Here is a 17,002-nt window from a genome sequence, read left to right on the forward strand (position 1 = left end):
ATATATATATATATATATATATATGTATATGTACATATATATATATATATGTATATGTACATACATATACGTATGTATATGTACATACATATACGTATGTACATAGACATACGTATGTATATGTACATATACATACGTATGTATATGTACATATACATACGTATGTATATGTACATATACATACGTATGTATATGTACATATACATACGTATGTATATGTACATATACATACGTATGTATATGTACATATACATACGTATGTATATGTACATATACATACGTATGTATATGTACATATACATACGTATGTATATGTACATATACATACGTATGTATATGTACATATACATACGTATGTATATGTACATATACATACGTATGTATATGTACATATACATACGTATGTATATGTACATATACATACGTATGTATATGTACATATACATACGTCCATGTAGCATCAAGTTCAATCACCACTCACTAAATGTGACTCAACATTAATTTAGTATTCTATTTTATATCAATTTACATATCCATGGATGATTTAATCAAACCAATCATAAAATTAGGATAGGACACTTCAGTATATAGAAAAAGTAAATCCAATGGGCTATAATTTTTAATGGACCATCCTATTTTGATGCCCATTGGTTATGAACATTAGAGTATATTAACTAACATAAAATTAAAACCCATCATCTATGACATATTAATAAGAGTATGAAAAATAGGACGGTCCATTAAAAATTGTAAGGAATTAGATACTAGTTAAACAAATACTGATTTATAAATGGTGCACAAGCAAATAAACGTTTTTTTTTTCTGAGAAAAATGCTATAAACACGTAGTAAAAGATCCAGAAGCTGCATTATATAAGCATGTGTGACTTCGCCATATGTCCAGTGCATCAAGATTGAGGATTTGCTTCATTGCAGCTCATCACACACGTGCGCGTGCTCGCACACACGCATATGTATATATGTAATATCAGAGCTCATCCTTGGGCTCATACAAATGTTGCTGGTCCCAGTAGTAAGGAAACTTGAGCCTGGCTGCAGTATGAGGCATACTCCAATCATCATAAATGAACCTGAAAAGAGAACAACAAATAAATAAGAAAATGGGAAATTTAAATTATATACCACACAATTCTCATGTATTTAGATATCTAACAGCTAAAGTTTGCTATTTACATTTATAATACTTGTGTTAAAATTTATGGTTGGCCTTTAAAAGAGAAGCATAAAACAAAGTTAAGTGTTACTGAGATGAGAATGCTTAGGTGGATGAGAGGCTTGACATAGAGACAAAATGTGAAATGATTATATCCGTGATAGGGTTGGTGTAGCTCCAATGGCGGACAAGATTAGAGAGTCGTCTTAGATGGTTTGGCACATTAGACGTCGACCATCTGATAATCCGGTTAGGAGAGTAAGGCATTTTAGATTCGACTTATGTTAAGAAAGATGGAGTTGGGTATAGTGTATAAAAAATGATCTTAATCTATTAGAATTAAATGAAAATATGACACTCAATAAGACACAAGGAGAAAAAGATTCATGTAGCCAACCCCACTTAGTGGGATAAAAGCTTGTTGTTAATGATGTGTTAAAATTTATGCATGAAAAAGTGTATTTCACTTTTAAAAGGTTAGTCATGATAGTATTTTTTTTATGTAATGTTAAGAATTTAAGTGGCATGCATATAAATATGAAATTTTAGGTGTTAGAAATGTGAATATATAAAAAGTGTGTCGTATGTATGTATATGCCCCAAACAAAATTGAATTAAGGAAACTCATCTAATTTACAAATATTGATTACAAAGCTAAAAATGTTACTAAAGAAAGGTTAATTTTCATAAGCGACATAATATCATAGATAAAGATTTCAACATAAAAACTTGGGATTATTAGACAACAAATTTCGTTAATCCCATATTTATTAAAGTGCAACTAATTATAAACTTGCTAAGGGGATTCATAACTCAAATTCCCTAATGGCAAAGGAGAAGTTCTGCAAAATGTATTTTCTAAAAACTTGTGACATAATTAGTACAAGGTTTCTCGCCTCAAGTCATAATTCTGTAACTGTTCTTAGTTTATCCAAGAAATAATTTGTAATGTTAAACTAATTAGTCTCAAGATAAGTTTGGTGATTGAAAATGAATGAAAAATGAGAATTTTTAAAATGAATGCTAAATGATTTTGATAAAGCTAATGATGATGAAGTCTGTATACACACTGTAATTTTGTGGCACAAAAATGAGATAAAAAACTCAAAACTATTTTTATGATGCTGTTCTTTTTTCAAATGATTAAAATCAAATGAAAGTGGATATATGAATATAGCTGTAGGTAATAAAATGGGTAGAAGCAACATTATAACCCAAAAACAAAATACAAAATAAATAACAATCGACAAAAAACGTTACTCAAACAAGATATCTTTGTGAAGTGATGAGGAAATTCATGGTCTGCCGACACAATGATTGAAATTAAGAAAATTTACATATATAACTATTAAATCCTTCTAGGACGTAGGGTCTTGCATTGTTCGTGGGTACATACAGCTTGGCCGAAAACCCAATAATGTAGGAAGAGTGCTATAAAGAGAGGATGAGATGGAAGAAATCCCAAAAGATAAGGTGCTTTAGAGGAATTGGATACTAAGGGATAAAAGTTCTCCCTCAGGAGATCTAGGGTCCCTAAGAAAAGGGAGATAAGAAGGCTAAAAAAGAGAGAAAAAAAGAGCCAGATTCTACCCTCTCCTTCTTCTCGTTAGATCTTTTATATATGGAAGGTGTAGGACTTCAAGGACTATACTGTTGACATTTATCTGACCGGAGCCAAAATTAAAAGGCCTTGTCGGCTAGTGTCAGATATTGTCGTTAGGGTGGTCATCCCTGATATGTGGATGATGGGATTGAATCACGAGTGTTGGGCGATGTCCTTAAATGGAGGACGGATGTCTTGGTTGGTCATGATTGCCTCCTTGGCTTACTACTTCTGTGAAAATGGGTTCACATTTGCCTTTTTCAAGAATATAGAAAAGAGATGGACCAATCGCATTAGCAGGTAGGCTCGATTCAACTACTTGGGTGGTTGGCTTGATTCAGTCACTTAAGGACTAAATTACCAAAAAAAAAATTATATAGCTATACTCCCGTATGTCAGTATTTGTGGATACAATATCACACAATTCATATGTATCTATATATCTAACGTCTGAAATTTTGTATTCACATTTATAATACTTTAGCGCATCAGTCTATACATGTGACCGCCTCAACACCACCCCCACGCCCCCCCAACCAAAAAAAAAAAAAAGAAATGTACAAGATTTCTATGTTTGCTTACAACTTTATATAACAAAGATGGACAAAAAGCTGAAAACAGTTATACTTCGATAATTTTTTGCCCTATAATATTGCCCTACCAAGTACATTCCACCATAGTAAATTTTCCTGGTCATCATGGAATTAGGCACATGGTCTAGGAAAAAATTAGCTGAAAGAATATGGACATTAGTTACTCTGAATCACCAGTTGTTTTTTTCTGAAGAAAAATGGTGGTTTTTATTTTTATCTAAAAGAGCTAAATTCAGCTGCTATTTGTCACGCCAATCCAGCTTAAACAAATATTAGTCACCAAAAACACGTTTAAAGGCAGCTCCAAAGTAGATAGTTTAATAAATTTGCCAGTGCTTTAATGTGATCTTTGTGAGTCCAATTCTCTAAAAATAAAATGATTTGTTATTGCAAATAAAAACATTTACTGCTTATATATTGGCAGACAAGCCGTAAAGTACGAAAAAATGAAAAAAGCACACGCACACATTCAGTACGATTTACGTCTAGAACAGCTTATATTGTATTTCATTAACTTAAAGCAGAAAAAAGATAAAACTAAGAAAGCGGAGCCATAAAGCTTTATTCTCTACTAGAAAAAAAAATAAAAAACAGAGAGAACATGGTCAGAATAAAAATAACCCGTGAAGATTCCAAGAAAGGTGATAAATAGCAAAACCATTAAGGGCTTGCAGTAGTTATTTGTCTAAGATGAATTGAAAAAAAAGAAACACAAATGGTAGACAAAGAAATAAGGAGAACTACTCACACTTTAACAGGTGGACGAGATATCACAACTAGCACTTGGAGATCCTCATGCTCATCTGTATTCCAAACCTGCATTATCAAAAAAACAAATGGAAGTAATAAGTCAAGAATATTGTCAATCCATGTGATCAGAATAACTAACCAAACCAGTTTATTTTTAGCAACAGCAATCGAGTAATAAGAATTATAAGCATTATTATAGTCCAGATATTGAAATCTCAAGGCCTGTTGCATTTCTAATAAAAACAACTTTATGGAGCCTCAACTACCCCACCATAATGTTTTTAGCCAATGCTGGCTTTCATGATTATTAAACATCTTAGCTCACGATCATCCTAGATGGAGATTCAATAGAAAAAAATCACTGTTCTAAATACACTTGGATTATCCTTTCATGCAAATTACATCATTTTTTTCATTATCCAGAACTATATATCCTACTGGCCTGTTTGGCACAATCACCAATAAGTCAACAATATCATTAAGTAAAAGCCCCAAAAATTTCAAAAGAATAGCTACATTTCTATTTTCACTAACTAACTGTGTCTCAACCAGACAACAATTCTAGAAATCTGCTACTAAGGAGATAAGTAAAACCAGACAACATTCAAAGGTTTTTGTTCTAAATTTCACAAACTCATCCAAAAGAACCACCAAAAGGCATTATATTAAGATACTAAAAACCAAATTGCTGTTATTAAATGCTATGCAAGATGAGTGTAAACAAATTACCACCACACTTCATTGAACGTTTTTGTGATTGATTTTTAGAAGGGAAATTATATATTTGATAAGATACTACTTAGATATTTCACCCTCATAAAATGATTTTATAATATGATTCTAATTAGAATAATGACTGACGCGGGCATGGGCTCTGAAAGCACCCCAGAAGAGGGGCGCTTAAAACACGTGGGGCTAGAAACTATGCGAACCAGCCAGCGGAAAATTCGCAAAGACAGGAGAGGAATCGCGAAGGCGGGATCACAATCTCTAGAAAAAGCGGACTGCAGCCATTCCTTTGGTGCCCTTCTTCATATAGGAAGTTTTAATGGCTATTTTTCTAGATTCTTCTTTCTTCCCCACCCCTTCCTTTTGTGTGGGAGTTTCATTTTTTATTTTTTTCCTATTTTTCTTTAGAAGGAATCTAAAAATTGTTGTTTTCTGTTTATAAGGAGCAGTTTTTGGCTGTGGTAGTTTTTCAGATTTTCTGTGTAGAGTCATTTTCCCTCTTACTAGGGCTGACAGGTGGTGCCCGGCTATATCCAGCTCCAAGGCAGTGTTGTATCCTTCCAATCTCCTCCCCGACCCTTATCCTACCTCCTCCCTAGCCGCCGTCCACAACTTCCTTGTCTCTCTCCCATCTCTCTCCACAGCTCTGCTGCCACCTCTACTACCACCACAACTTGTTGTCCTGCCATCCAGTCCCCTCATTCCAACACCCGTACTACTCCCCACAACCACCTAGGTTGCCCAGTCCTCCAAGTCATCTACCCACATCCTGCCACCCCTTCCTTGCAACAAACCTTGCTGTCCAACTCACCTACAACCCACCAAACATCATTCCAACCTACCAAACAGCCACCCGGTCTTCCCCACCTTTCCCACGCAGATGCCATCACCGCCTTTGGATCCCTTCCTACAGCCCTAACAGAAGATTAGTCTATTATTGTATTTCTTTTTCCGCTTGAGTCGTGTTGTAACTCTATTTCTATATTAATAAAATTTTTCTTTTATGTTCTGCTAAATCCTAACTAGTTCCGATATCAGTGATATATTCTTTTCTACAATCCAAATTGTTGCTACAAATGCAAAGCATTCCAGAGTCCATAATTTAGCTTTAATAGAAAATTCATTCTTGCAATTAAAAGAAGTAATTAACAATAGGAAATTACAATATGGGAGACCACAGATCAAATCATAAAATCCTTGTAAGAAAGAGAAATGCGTAGATAGCAACTCGTCTAATATCAAATCTTGCCTCTTGACAAGTCACCTCAGCCACTCAAATGTGGACAATGTAAGTTGTGATTTCAGAGATCACAAGTCCTTAGCCGCAAACAGGTCCCAAACTTTGTCTACAGAGTACCAACATGATTCTCAGTCACCAAAACTTATGGCCGCCAATGAGAAACGGGCATACAGCAGTTTCAATTCTATGAACGAATTATGAGTTATTCCTAGCTTGATTCACGATCATATTAACACCAAATCTAAAAATTTGATCAATGAAATAGTACCAAAAAAATAAGCACCTAAATTTTAGTACTTGCAAACTAGTTAAACTAGAAAATTACAAAAAAGAAACATTACTATGGCTAAATTTCTTATAAAACGAGGAGACTAATGCCACAGATTTATTCATTTGTGTATGAATTTTAAAGAAGAATTTTTCTCCAATTAACAAAAAAATCAGTACGTCCAGGTTATCTTACCCCACATTTTAAAAATAAGACACCGATCCAATTTATTACACGCACAGTACAATGGATATGTTCTAAGTTAAATACCACAGCTATCAATACTTTGAAAATAACTGCTTCAACCGGTCCACGAAATATGCCCACATAAAATTGGTTTGTCCTCAAACATCTCCAAAAATTAAAATTAGTAAACTCAAGAGAGAGAACATCCAAGTAGTCCTCCAGAACAGTAAGAGAAATCAATAGTAAAGGAACATATAATCATATACTGGTGAACTATTTTAAAGCTATGCATCATCCAATATATAATTTTATTTTTCCTTTATTATTTTTGTGGGAGTGTTTGTATATATATATATAGATAGATAGATAGATAGATATAAGTAAAAAATCACAGATCATGACCTGATGAGGATCATTCACGGGGATGGAAAATGTGCTGTTGGAGTAGATAGGGTACTCTTGAGGTGTCCCAGGATACATCAGAGAACTTGAAGCAAGTAAAAGAGTACCTCTCCCATTTAAAACAACAAATACTTCTTCACATGAGTGCCTATGGATTGGCGTTCGAGATCCTGGAGTAAAAGTTTGAAGCCAAAGTTCAACCTACAAGCGCATATTAACATAATTTTCAGAAACTAATTCCAAGTGTACTTACAGAGCATCCAGGTGTGATAACTTGTTACATAATGAAAAAAGCCAGTCACAAAGATCAGTAAATTTTAAGTTAAAACTTTTATGCAACAGATAAACAGAGCTTTTCACACCATAAAGTCATGGCTTACCAGAAAATAAACATTGTGCATGAGCAGTCAACCATGATCCATGTAAGCAGCTCATTCAAATAACAAACTCTACATCCTGATAAGTATTTGAAGAAACATTTCACCCATCATAGGGCCAAAAACTTTTCTTATCCATTGTAAAAACAAAATACGCTTGCATAAAAATAAATGAATTTTATGATTTGTGAGTTGTCAAATGAATTTTATGATTTGTGAGTTGTCAAATAAAAATAAATGATTTTTATTGATTTAGAAAAAGCTTACGATAAGGTTCCAAGAGATATCCTTTGGAGAGTTCTCGAGAAGAAACGTGTTGATATGACTTATATTCAAGTCATTAAAGATATGTATACTAGAGCTGTTACTTGTGTTCAAACTGAAGGAGGATTGACAAAATATTTTCCTATTTCTGTTGGTTTACATCAGGGATCGACTTTAAGCCCATATCTTTTTGCTTTAGTTATGGATGGTCTTACTGGACATCTACAAGAGGATGTACCTTGGTGTATGCTTTTTGCTGATGATATTCTTCTCGTGGATAAAACGAGAGAAAAAGCCCAGGAAAAACTTGAATTATGGAGGTCTACATTGGAGTCTAAAGGCCTTCGTTTAAGTAGAACTAAAACTGAATACATGGAATGTAATTTTAGTAGTAATAACTCTAGTGACAGAAGTGTGAATTTGGGTGATCAAATTATTAAAAGGTGTGAACAATTTAGATATCTTGGGTCCGTTGTCCAAAGCGATGGTGATATAGATGGGGATGTTAATAGTAGAATTCAAGTTGGTAGGTTGAAGTGGAGGAATGCTTCGGGCCTTTTGTGTGATAGAAAAGTACCGCTAAGACTGAAAGGAAAATTTTATAAGATGGTGGTGAGACCTGCAATGCTCTATGGCGCTGAATGTTGGCCTTTAAAAGAGAAGCATAATAATAAGTGTTGTCGAGATGAGAATGATTAGGTGGATGAGTGGCTTTACATTTAGAGACAAAATGCGGAATGAATATATTCGTGATAGGGTTGGTGTAGCTCCTGTGACAGACAAAATTAGAGAAAGTCGTCTTAGATGGTTTGGTCATATTAAACGTCGATCATTAGATGATTCGATTAGGAGAGTAGATGTTTTAAATTCGACTAGTGTTAAGAAAGGCAGAGGTAGACCTAGGAAGACTTGGGCTTATTGTATTAAAAATGATCTTAATTTACTAGAACTAGATGAAAATATGAGACTAAATAGGACGCAATGGAGAAAAAGGATTCATGTAGCCGACCCCACGTAGTGGGATTAAGGCTTTGTTGTTGTTGTTGTTGTTGTTGAGTTATCAAATGATCAAATCAGAAGTTATCAAGGATTGTGGACAGCTTCATTCCTTGGAAACTATTATTTTTTTATGGGAATTAGATCGCTGCTTTTCTGCTTCTCTACAACAAAAGGCATGATGGATGCTTATACACGCAAACCTCTTGTCCTTGGTATAAAAGCTAGCCTACCTCTTGGCTTGTGTTAACTTTGGTATCATTTGGTATAAAAGCTAGCCTACCTCTTGTCCTATCATAGGATTTCTAGCATCCATTCACACCCAACCCTACCTCTGCCCAAAATTTTTCTTTTCCCCTCTACAACACCCCTACAAATCTCCTTCCACCTATGCATCTCCAAACCCTAATCAAGCCTCCACAGAGGTAATTGCCAGAACTTGATCAGGAGTTTGTCATGGAAGAGATACAGTGACAACTCCACTGAGTGCTACAACGGCTCATAAGATTGAGAAAAAAACCCATGGAGAGGTCATCGTCGAGAGTGGTAGCGAGATCCAATAAGGAGAGAGGAACATTTGATTCTCTTTCATAGGGATGATTCCAATGGAGAAGACGACAGGCCTCTTTGGGATTCAATATTAGAGGAGAGCAAAAGATGAAGTGCCCGTTGGAAGATACAAAGAGTCTGGAATGAAAATGGAATGAACCCGAACAACTTTATAGAGTAGTTGCAGACCGTCGAGCGAATTTTTGAATACAAGGTGTCAGATGACCAAAACGTAAAACTGGTTGCTATCAAGCTGAAGAAGAGCGCTTTGTTTTGGTGGGAGAACCTAAAGAGGAAAAGAAATAGAGAAGCACAGAGTAAGATTACAAACTAGCAGAAGATGAAGAGAGAGTTGTAGCGACAATACATACCCCTACACTACCATCAGAATCATTTTTTTAGGCTCCACTACCTGCAGCATAGGAAGTTGTAGCAGTGTGAGTTATTAATAAAAGAGTACAACACATAGTTCATGCAAGTTAAGTTGAAATACAATTTGACAGAACCTAAGGAGCACATGATAGTCAAGTATTTGGGAGGTCTGAAGCCCGCCATCGACTACGTGATTCAGCTACAGCCTTACTGGTCCCCTTAGCACTGAATGTGCAGAGACAACATAAACAGAGCAAACACACACCGCCATACAGACAGCCACCCACAGATGGAGATATTCGCATGAGCACACATACGGGAGTTGAGAAGACCGGTCAGCAGAATGATAGAGCTACACAGAATGAGACGAAGTCTGAAAAGAGCAGCACCTCCAATATAGTCCCAGCCAAAAAATACTTCATATGTCATGGGTTTGGACACAATGCTTCCAACTGTCAGATGAGCCAAGTTGTATCCTTTACCGAGTAGGGTGCAATGGAGAAAGTGAGTGAAGAGGAAGCAGCAGAAGAACTGGCGAAATACTTGTGGTTCGAAGGGTCCATCAATCTAAGACTATGAGGGAGCAGTTGTGGTTTCACCACAGCATATTCTACACATGTTGCACTATGAAGGGCAATGTATGCAGCCTCATCATCATGGAGGGAGCAGCAAAAATGTAACGCCTACACAGATGGTGGATAAATTAAGCCTCATAACTCTGAGGCATTCCAGCCTTATTCCTTGATGTTATTGAAGAAGAAAAACAGAGTCAGCATGGAGAGGAAGTACCTCGTAGAGTTTTTGGTCGGTAACTAGCTTAAAGATCAGGTGTGGTGCGATGTGGTGTCAATAGATGTCTGTCACATTCTGTTGGGGAGGCCGTGGCAATTCGATCGCAAAACTCAACATGAAGGGTACAAGAAAACCCACTCCACCAAGGATAGCAAGCGTTTTGTCCTTATACCTTCTTCAAAGTCCTAGATCACAGGTGCCCTTGCCAAAAGAAAAGCATCGATAGGATAAGTTTTGGTGGTGATAGAGGATGACAGAACTAAGGCATTGATTTCATACACCGGACTGTCATTGCAAAGAGCATTTCAGGACATCATGATCGAGACCTTACTATCATGGGAACGGTGAGGTTCAAGCTACCCTCACTTCAGATTAGGTTGAGCAAACCTTGGGTTACTTTGGGAGGACTCAAAGAAATAGATTTGACGCGAAGTCTCAATTCAGTTCAGTAGTGATCCCTTAGAAAGTTGGACAGATATAGATGTATGCTCATAAGTAGAGGAAGCTTCTCAGGTTTTTTGGGGACAGTACAGTCGCCAGTGGAATCCGAGTGTTTCTCGGGCCGCAGTCAAAGATCCTTCAATCCGGGGAGGTTACAACAGCTCTAACGTGCATACGGAAGTTTCAATGAATGAGGCTGAAGCTACCCCAATTTCTTGAGACTGACACGTGTGTTTATTCCTGTAGAAGTTTGTTCCTGCGGAATAGCGCTATGCGTCAATTGAGACCTCCTGGTCAAGACTAATAAGGGACCAACCAACCCTCCTAAGTGTGTAAGATTGTCGCCCCCTTGATGGGGGCTACTTTTTAGTTACTCCAGTATTATATATGTTGTTTCTTCTTGTTTTAGGAGAGTTTTTTCGTGTCTTCTGTCAAGACAATCATCGACGTCCAGTTTTTCCCTTCTAGGTGCAAGCGACAACAGGTGGTGGCTCCGGCTATATCTCGTCTAAGATGGTGATTATTCTCGTCCTTCCCACTCCTCAACAACCTTCCCTATGTTGTCGTCGTTATTGTATTCACTACAGTTACCCATAAAACAACAACCTTTTTTTTTTTTTTTTTTTTTTTTTTTTTTAATGGCCCTCACAAACACCCGCCTACCACACAGCCTCCTCCCATCTTGTTGTCACCCCTCTTCGTCACCCTTCCCGGAGCTAGACAACTCCTCTCCAGCCACATATTTGTTGTTCGAGCCTCCCAGAATTCCTTTCCCTGCAGCTGAGCAGTTGTTAAAACCTTCTGATACAGATCCCAGCCAACCTACAACAACCTTCCTACACCATAGCCAACCACATTCCCTATTGCCACTTCCCTGAACTGGTTCTCCTTCCCAACCACCTTCCTAGCCACCATAGCCAACCGCCTCCCCTGTTGCCCTTCCCCTACATTAGCCCTGCCCTCCAACCCTTCACTCCATCGCCACCCAATTTGGAATACACCCTTAGTTGAGTCTCCTATTGTGTTATTTATTTCTCCCTTTTGTGTGTAGTGTGTAACTAATGTCTCACCTCTGTGAAAAGTATCAAGTTAGTTACTACTTCGTCCTACCACTCTCCAATGGATGAGATCATCCACAAACATTGTTCTCACAGCAACTGATAATTCAGTCCTTCAAACACATGGTACACGAAAACCTCCCCAACTCAAATTCCCTGCAAATAAACTAAAAAATTCCCTTACCACTCAGCCCACATCAAAAGATCACCCCACATGAAAATCACAAGTAATCAAACTCTTCGAAGTGATTAGTTTAAAAAAGTATTTTAACGACAACATACCAAACCAACCAAACATTTCATCTCCAATGATGGCGCCATTACAACTAACGCAACCGACCTTCTCTAAAATCTAATTCATCAAAACCTTGTTACAACACTATCTGCCATAATCTCACTATCTCTATTGTTGTATATACTCTCCCTTGAAACCTATTGTACTACCCAATTTTGGATAAATCAAGATATTTTTTGGCAATTTTAAAATATACTCCAATTTTTTGCATTCGTCAAAATCAGACCAAATTGATGTTATAAAATTTTGTATGTTGAATCGATCAATTTCATATATAGCATTATATATAGATTATAGATATTATTGAAGATATAAAAAATAAATATATTAGTTTAATTAAAATTAATTAAGCATTTCATTAAGTCCTAATTCTTGACACTAGCAATTAAGTGGAACCGTACTTTCGTCGACATACAACGATTTGATGAAATCAAATGGATAAGAGGTAATGGGCTGCATTTCCTATAATTTTTCCCTTCTATTTTGTGTGCTTGGAGCCATGCGATCGTGCAACTTTAGAACAGAGCAGGGCAGACGGTGGGTAAGAGGGCTGAAACTTCCAATATGGGGTTTTGGGAAAAAAATTAGTAAGGGAATACTTCTTTCTAAGTAATTTAAAACATTCATTTTCTTCCCTATAATTTGTTTCTGCTTGTGTCTTGGGTATTGTAGCACAAGCAAAAGCACGATCTAACGTGTTGAACTGAAGCGATGGCTTTTGATTATCTGCATGTAGTTTGAAAAATCTAGACATGAGCAAAGAAAAATGTAGAAAGGAAGAAGGGAAAAGAGGGAAAGGAAAAAAAAAGAGTGATTTAAGAAGATATTGAGGTGGAGGTAAGAAAATGCATCTTAACCATAATCAACTAATTAATTCTTTTATATCTTTTCATTAATTATCAGCTATGAACATTACAACATGCATGAAAACCTTAGTTTGGGGGTTAGAGATGGCTTGAGAAAGTTGTTTTAGTTGGATGTTATTTAAGTTGAAGAATGATTTTGATTGTTGGCTAAGTTAAGAAGGAATAGAATTTAGATGCAGTGAAATCCTTTCAAGGTGGTTTATTTTAGGCGACAAGCTAGATGCGAGTTTGAGAAAACTCGACGTAGGACTGCTCTGTTAATTCAGGTGTAATAATCATAAGTTAAATTAAGAATAATAACTTTTTATAGGATTTCTATGTAATCCCTATTGGCATATGCGACTTCATTTAGAATTTCTTCATATTATGATTGCCTGCACATTTTATAGCACGAAACAAGCTTGAAATGGCACCATCAATGTTTATAATTTTACCATTTTATTTATATGATGAACATGTTTACAAAATTGTCACTTGCAAATATTCGTATACTATTGTTTATGCATATATAATTGGCCTCAGATGAATGTTTGTTACAAGAATTATGATTACAGAAAGGTCGCAAGTATTGTAATAGATAAGTTATTACATGAATGCTTGTAAATATGGAAGATGTGGAACAATGGGATTGTCGACTGCTAATATTCAAACATGGACGTACTCGGAAAGTATTGGGCTCAGCCAAGGATGTAAACCCGCAAGTGACAAAATTATATGAAAGTAGTCAAAGTCTATACAATTACAAGTGACTTTTTATGATTACAGTGATGAAATTCTTATGGATATTTCCATGATTGTATATGAAAGAATGAAACACATGTTTTATACAACTAACATAATTTACTACAATTCATGCATTTCTTTAGATGTTTTACATGATTAAAGTATGTTGTGATATATTCTATTGTCATGCGTATGAGCTACAAATGATCATGCACATCTTTCTTTTCGCCTATAAAATCTTACTTTAGTATTGATTATTTCACTGAGCTTATTGCTCACTCTTTTACATGGTTGATTTTTAGGAAGAGGTATGAAGCATCAAAGCAAGCAATTTTCCATTGTATACTTTTAAATGTTGAACAGACTTTAAGGTACGTATTTTATTAAGTTAATTTTAACATCTCTGTATATGACTCTTGGTGACATGATTTTTCGCCCTTTCAAGTATATGAAAATATGTATGAATTATGAATTAAAATAAATAATGAATGTTTGTGGCAATTGAGTTAACTTATTTCATTACCCATTAAGTGTTGATTATGCAAGTCGGGACGAGTGCTGGTAAGAATTTGGTCTAACTGAGTCATTCAACTCAGTCGCACCATAATTGGCCTTATAGAAGAGGTCAGCTGGGGTGCAAAGAAATTGGTATCATAGCATGGTTGGCATACAAAAATGATGGAAGCGTGTTTAGATTTAGAAGACGTAAGAATGAAATTAAAATATGAATTGATATACAGAGTTATAGTTTGACTGATTTGGGATGGGTAACCCATATGACTTGAGATATAATGCGTGTATAACATAAATATTATATAATAAATTGCATTAAATAATAAATTGTGTAAATACAGATAAATACTCTGAAGTGGTTGAGGGTCAGCCTTCTAGGCCAAATATAGAGCAAGAAAAACAAATTAAAAATGAATCAAACAAAAATGTTATCCAGAATACGAGCAAATGAAGGACCTAAAGTTACTGAGGCATTATTCAGATGATATCATAAGTGGTTGATAAAATGGTTACTTTTGAAATATTGTCTACCAACATCTGATCCAGAAGCAAATATGGTACAAAAGTTGATCAGCATTTGAAGAACTTTCAGACATTTAAGCCGCATGCATTTAAAGGTGATGGTGACCCTATACTTGTTGAAGATCGGGAAGATTCTAGATAACATGATTAATCCAGAGAATAAAAGAGTGGTGCTAGCCACATTCATATTAGCAGGCGAGGTAAAGAAGTGGTGATCGACGCAACATAGAGAAATTTTAGCTAACATTTCTTCCACAGATTCAGTAGGATGAATTTGTTAGTTTTCAAGGATTGGTTTATTCTACCTTCAACCAAACTAGTATTAGAAGATAAATTTTTAAACTTGACTCAGGAGTCAAGGACAACTATGCAATATGAAACAAAATTCACTTCTCTTTTCAAATATGCACTCCATTCTAACAGTACTCAAGTGGGAAAATGTCATATATTTTAGCAGAGCCTCCGAGATCAATTGAGATTGACTCCTTTGGAAATCAGTGATTTCTCAATGTTGGTTGAAAGGATAAGAAGAATTGAAAATGAGTTGAACTTCTCCAATCAATAGTGACAACCTCAAACAAGCAAGTAAGAAAATTTTGGCAAGAGAGAAGACCCCCAAAGTAAACATTTTAAATTGGAAGGTACGCAGAAGCAGACTCAGTTGGAAAGGCCAATTTTTTAGAAATTTAGATATATATATATATATATATAATTTCCTTATGTCGAGCTAAAAAAATTAAGATGTGGATAGGTAGGACATCATCAGATGGATTTTCTGCAAAAAAAGAAGAGGGATAACAGGCCACAACCATTTCAAGGAGATGGATACTCTAGAAAATTTTTGTAAGGCAGTCAGTTCAGCAAAATTTAATTTTTGGGAAAGCATTCTACTCAAGAAAATAATGAAAGTTCAAAGCATTGGAATTAGCAAACAGTAAAGGTCAATGTTTTTGCAATTACCCCCTTAAAAGGCTATAAAATATGAGCTTATAAGTACGCTTCTTATTCTAGATCAGCCTAACACAATTTTATTTGATTCGGGTGCATCAGATGCTTTCATTTCTAAATCATTTTCTGCCAATCTTTATATTGATATTGTGCACTTTATTATGCCTTGTGTGTTAATATGCCCTCGATAGATAGTTTCTATGCAAATAACAAATGTTTTGTGCATGTTAATATTTTTTTATAAAAAGTTATTAGCATAATTAAACATTATACCAATTCAAACTTTTGATGTTATACTGAGGAAGGATTAGCTATATGAGACCACCTCTCTTTTCTAGAAAAGGAGATCCACTAGATGTTGAAAGTTAGCTGTTAAGAGTGAAAAAGATTCTAAGTGGTGTTGACCTCATTTTGAGGTCATTTCTCCTTTTCATAGATCTTAGGATCTAGCTCTATGGTTTCTTATTGACTATCTTAGAGGACTAGACCTGGGACCCACCCTTTTTAGAAATTTGAACCACTTCTTGATCCTCTTGTGGCGCCTCGCCTGGGTGGTATCAAACCATCATCATTTGATCGAGTGATTATGGACCAACATATGGGAAATCAAAGAGAAGTTCCCAATAGAATCTCAAGCCCTAGGGAAACTCCTTTAAGACTCTATCAGCACACACAAAACACACAAAATTCACCAAGTTGCGCAAGGTCGAACTAAAATTGAGCTTAAAAAGGGTGAAAATGTGAACTTCTCCGAACGACCTCTGATGGCAAAACGGACTACTCTGGTGCGTTCGGAACATCGTTTTTAGATATGGAAGACACCTATATTGTCATAATTCTGCACACGAGCAAATCACACGCAAATCGATGAATTCGTCCGAACGACACCGGATGACAAAGCGGACTGCGTTGGCGCGTCCAAAACGTCAAAATTACCTAAAAAAGACATTCATTTTGTTATGATTTTATGCACAAATGAAAATGCACAAATCGAGATTTTCAAATATTAACATTATAATAACAATAATAATAAAAAAAAAGAAGACCCTACTTAATCCCACTCACACATGCAGACTCGTAACCCAGGTACACTCCTCTGTCGCGCAAGGGCCCTAGCTCCTGTGCCCCTCTCCTATTCACGAATCTTTCTAACGCTTCTTGTCAGAGCCGCAACAGCGTCCCTCTCGTGCGAGCCCTAGATCTCGCGAGCGATCCACACGGCTTCCTCCTCCGCTCCCGACTCCTCTTCTTCTTCGCGTAGCCGCTCGACCGAGTGGCTCTCCAATCAAAAAATGTCGGTTGGCCGACCTTTCTCCTTCTCGAGGTTGTCGTTTCTCTCTTT

At 36.1% G+C, this 17,002-nt stretch overlaps 1 protein-coding gene across 1 annotated transcript in view; it reads right to left on the reverse strand.

Moving 5' to 3' along the window:
- Positions 1 to 697: 697 nt before the first annotated feature.
- LOC110038425 (auxin-binding protein T85-like) overlaps positions 698 to 17,002 on the reverse strand; it is a 44,052-nt gene continuing 27,747 nt past the window's right edge. Inside the window, exons 3-5 of the mRNA XM_020743273.1 lie at positions 6,945 to 7,145; positions 4,118 to 4,185; positions 698 to 1,090 (exon numbers count right to left, since the gene is read on the reverse strand). Coding sequence (XP_020598932.1) covers positions 988 to 1,090; positions 4,118 to 4,185; positions 6,945 to 7,145 — 372 coding nt within the window. The 3' untranslated portion in view covers positions 698 to 987. The remainder of the gene's footprint in view (positions 1,091 to 4,117; positions 4,186 to 6,944; positions 7,146 to 17,002) is intronic.

This window comes from Phalaenopsis equestris, unplaced genomic scaffold (assembly GCF_001263595.1).
Source record: "Phalaenopsis equestris unplaced genomic scaffold, ASM126359v1 Scaffold232799, whole genome shotgun sequence".
Lineage (NCBI taxonomy): Eukaryota > Viridiplantae > Streptophyta > Magnoliopsida > Asparagales > Orchidaceae > Phalaenopsis > Phalaenopsis equestris.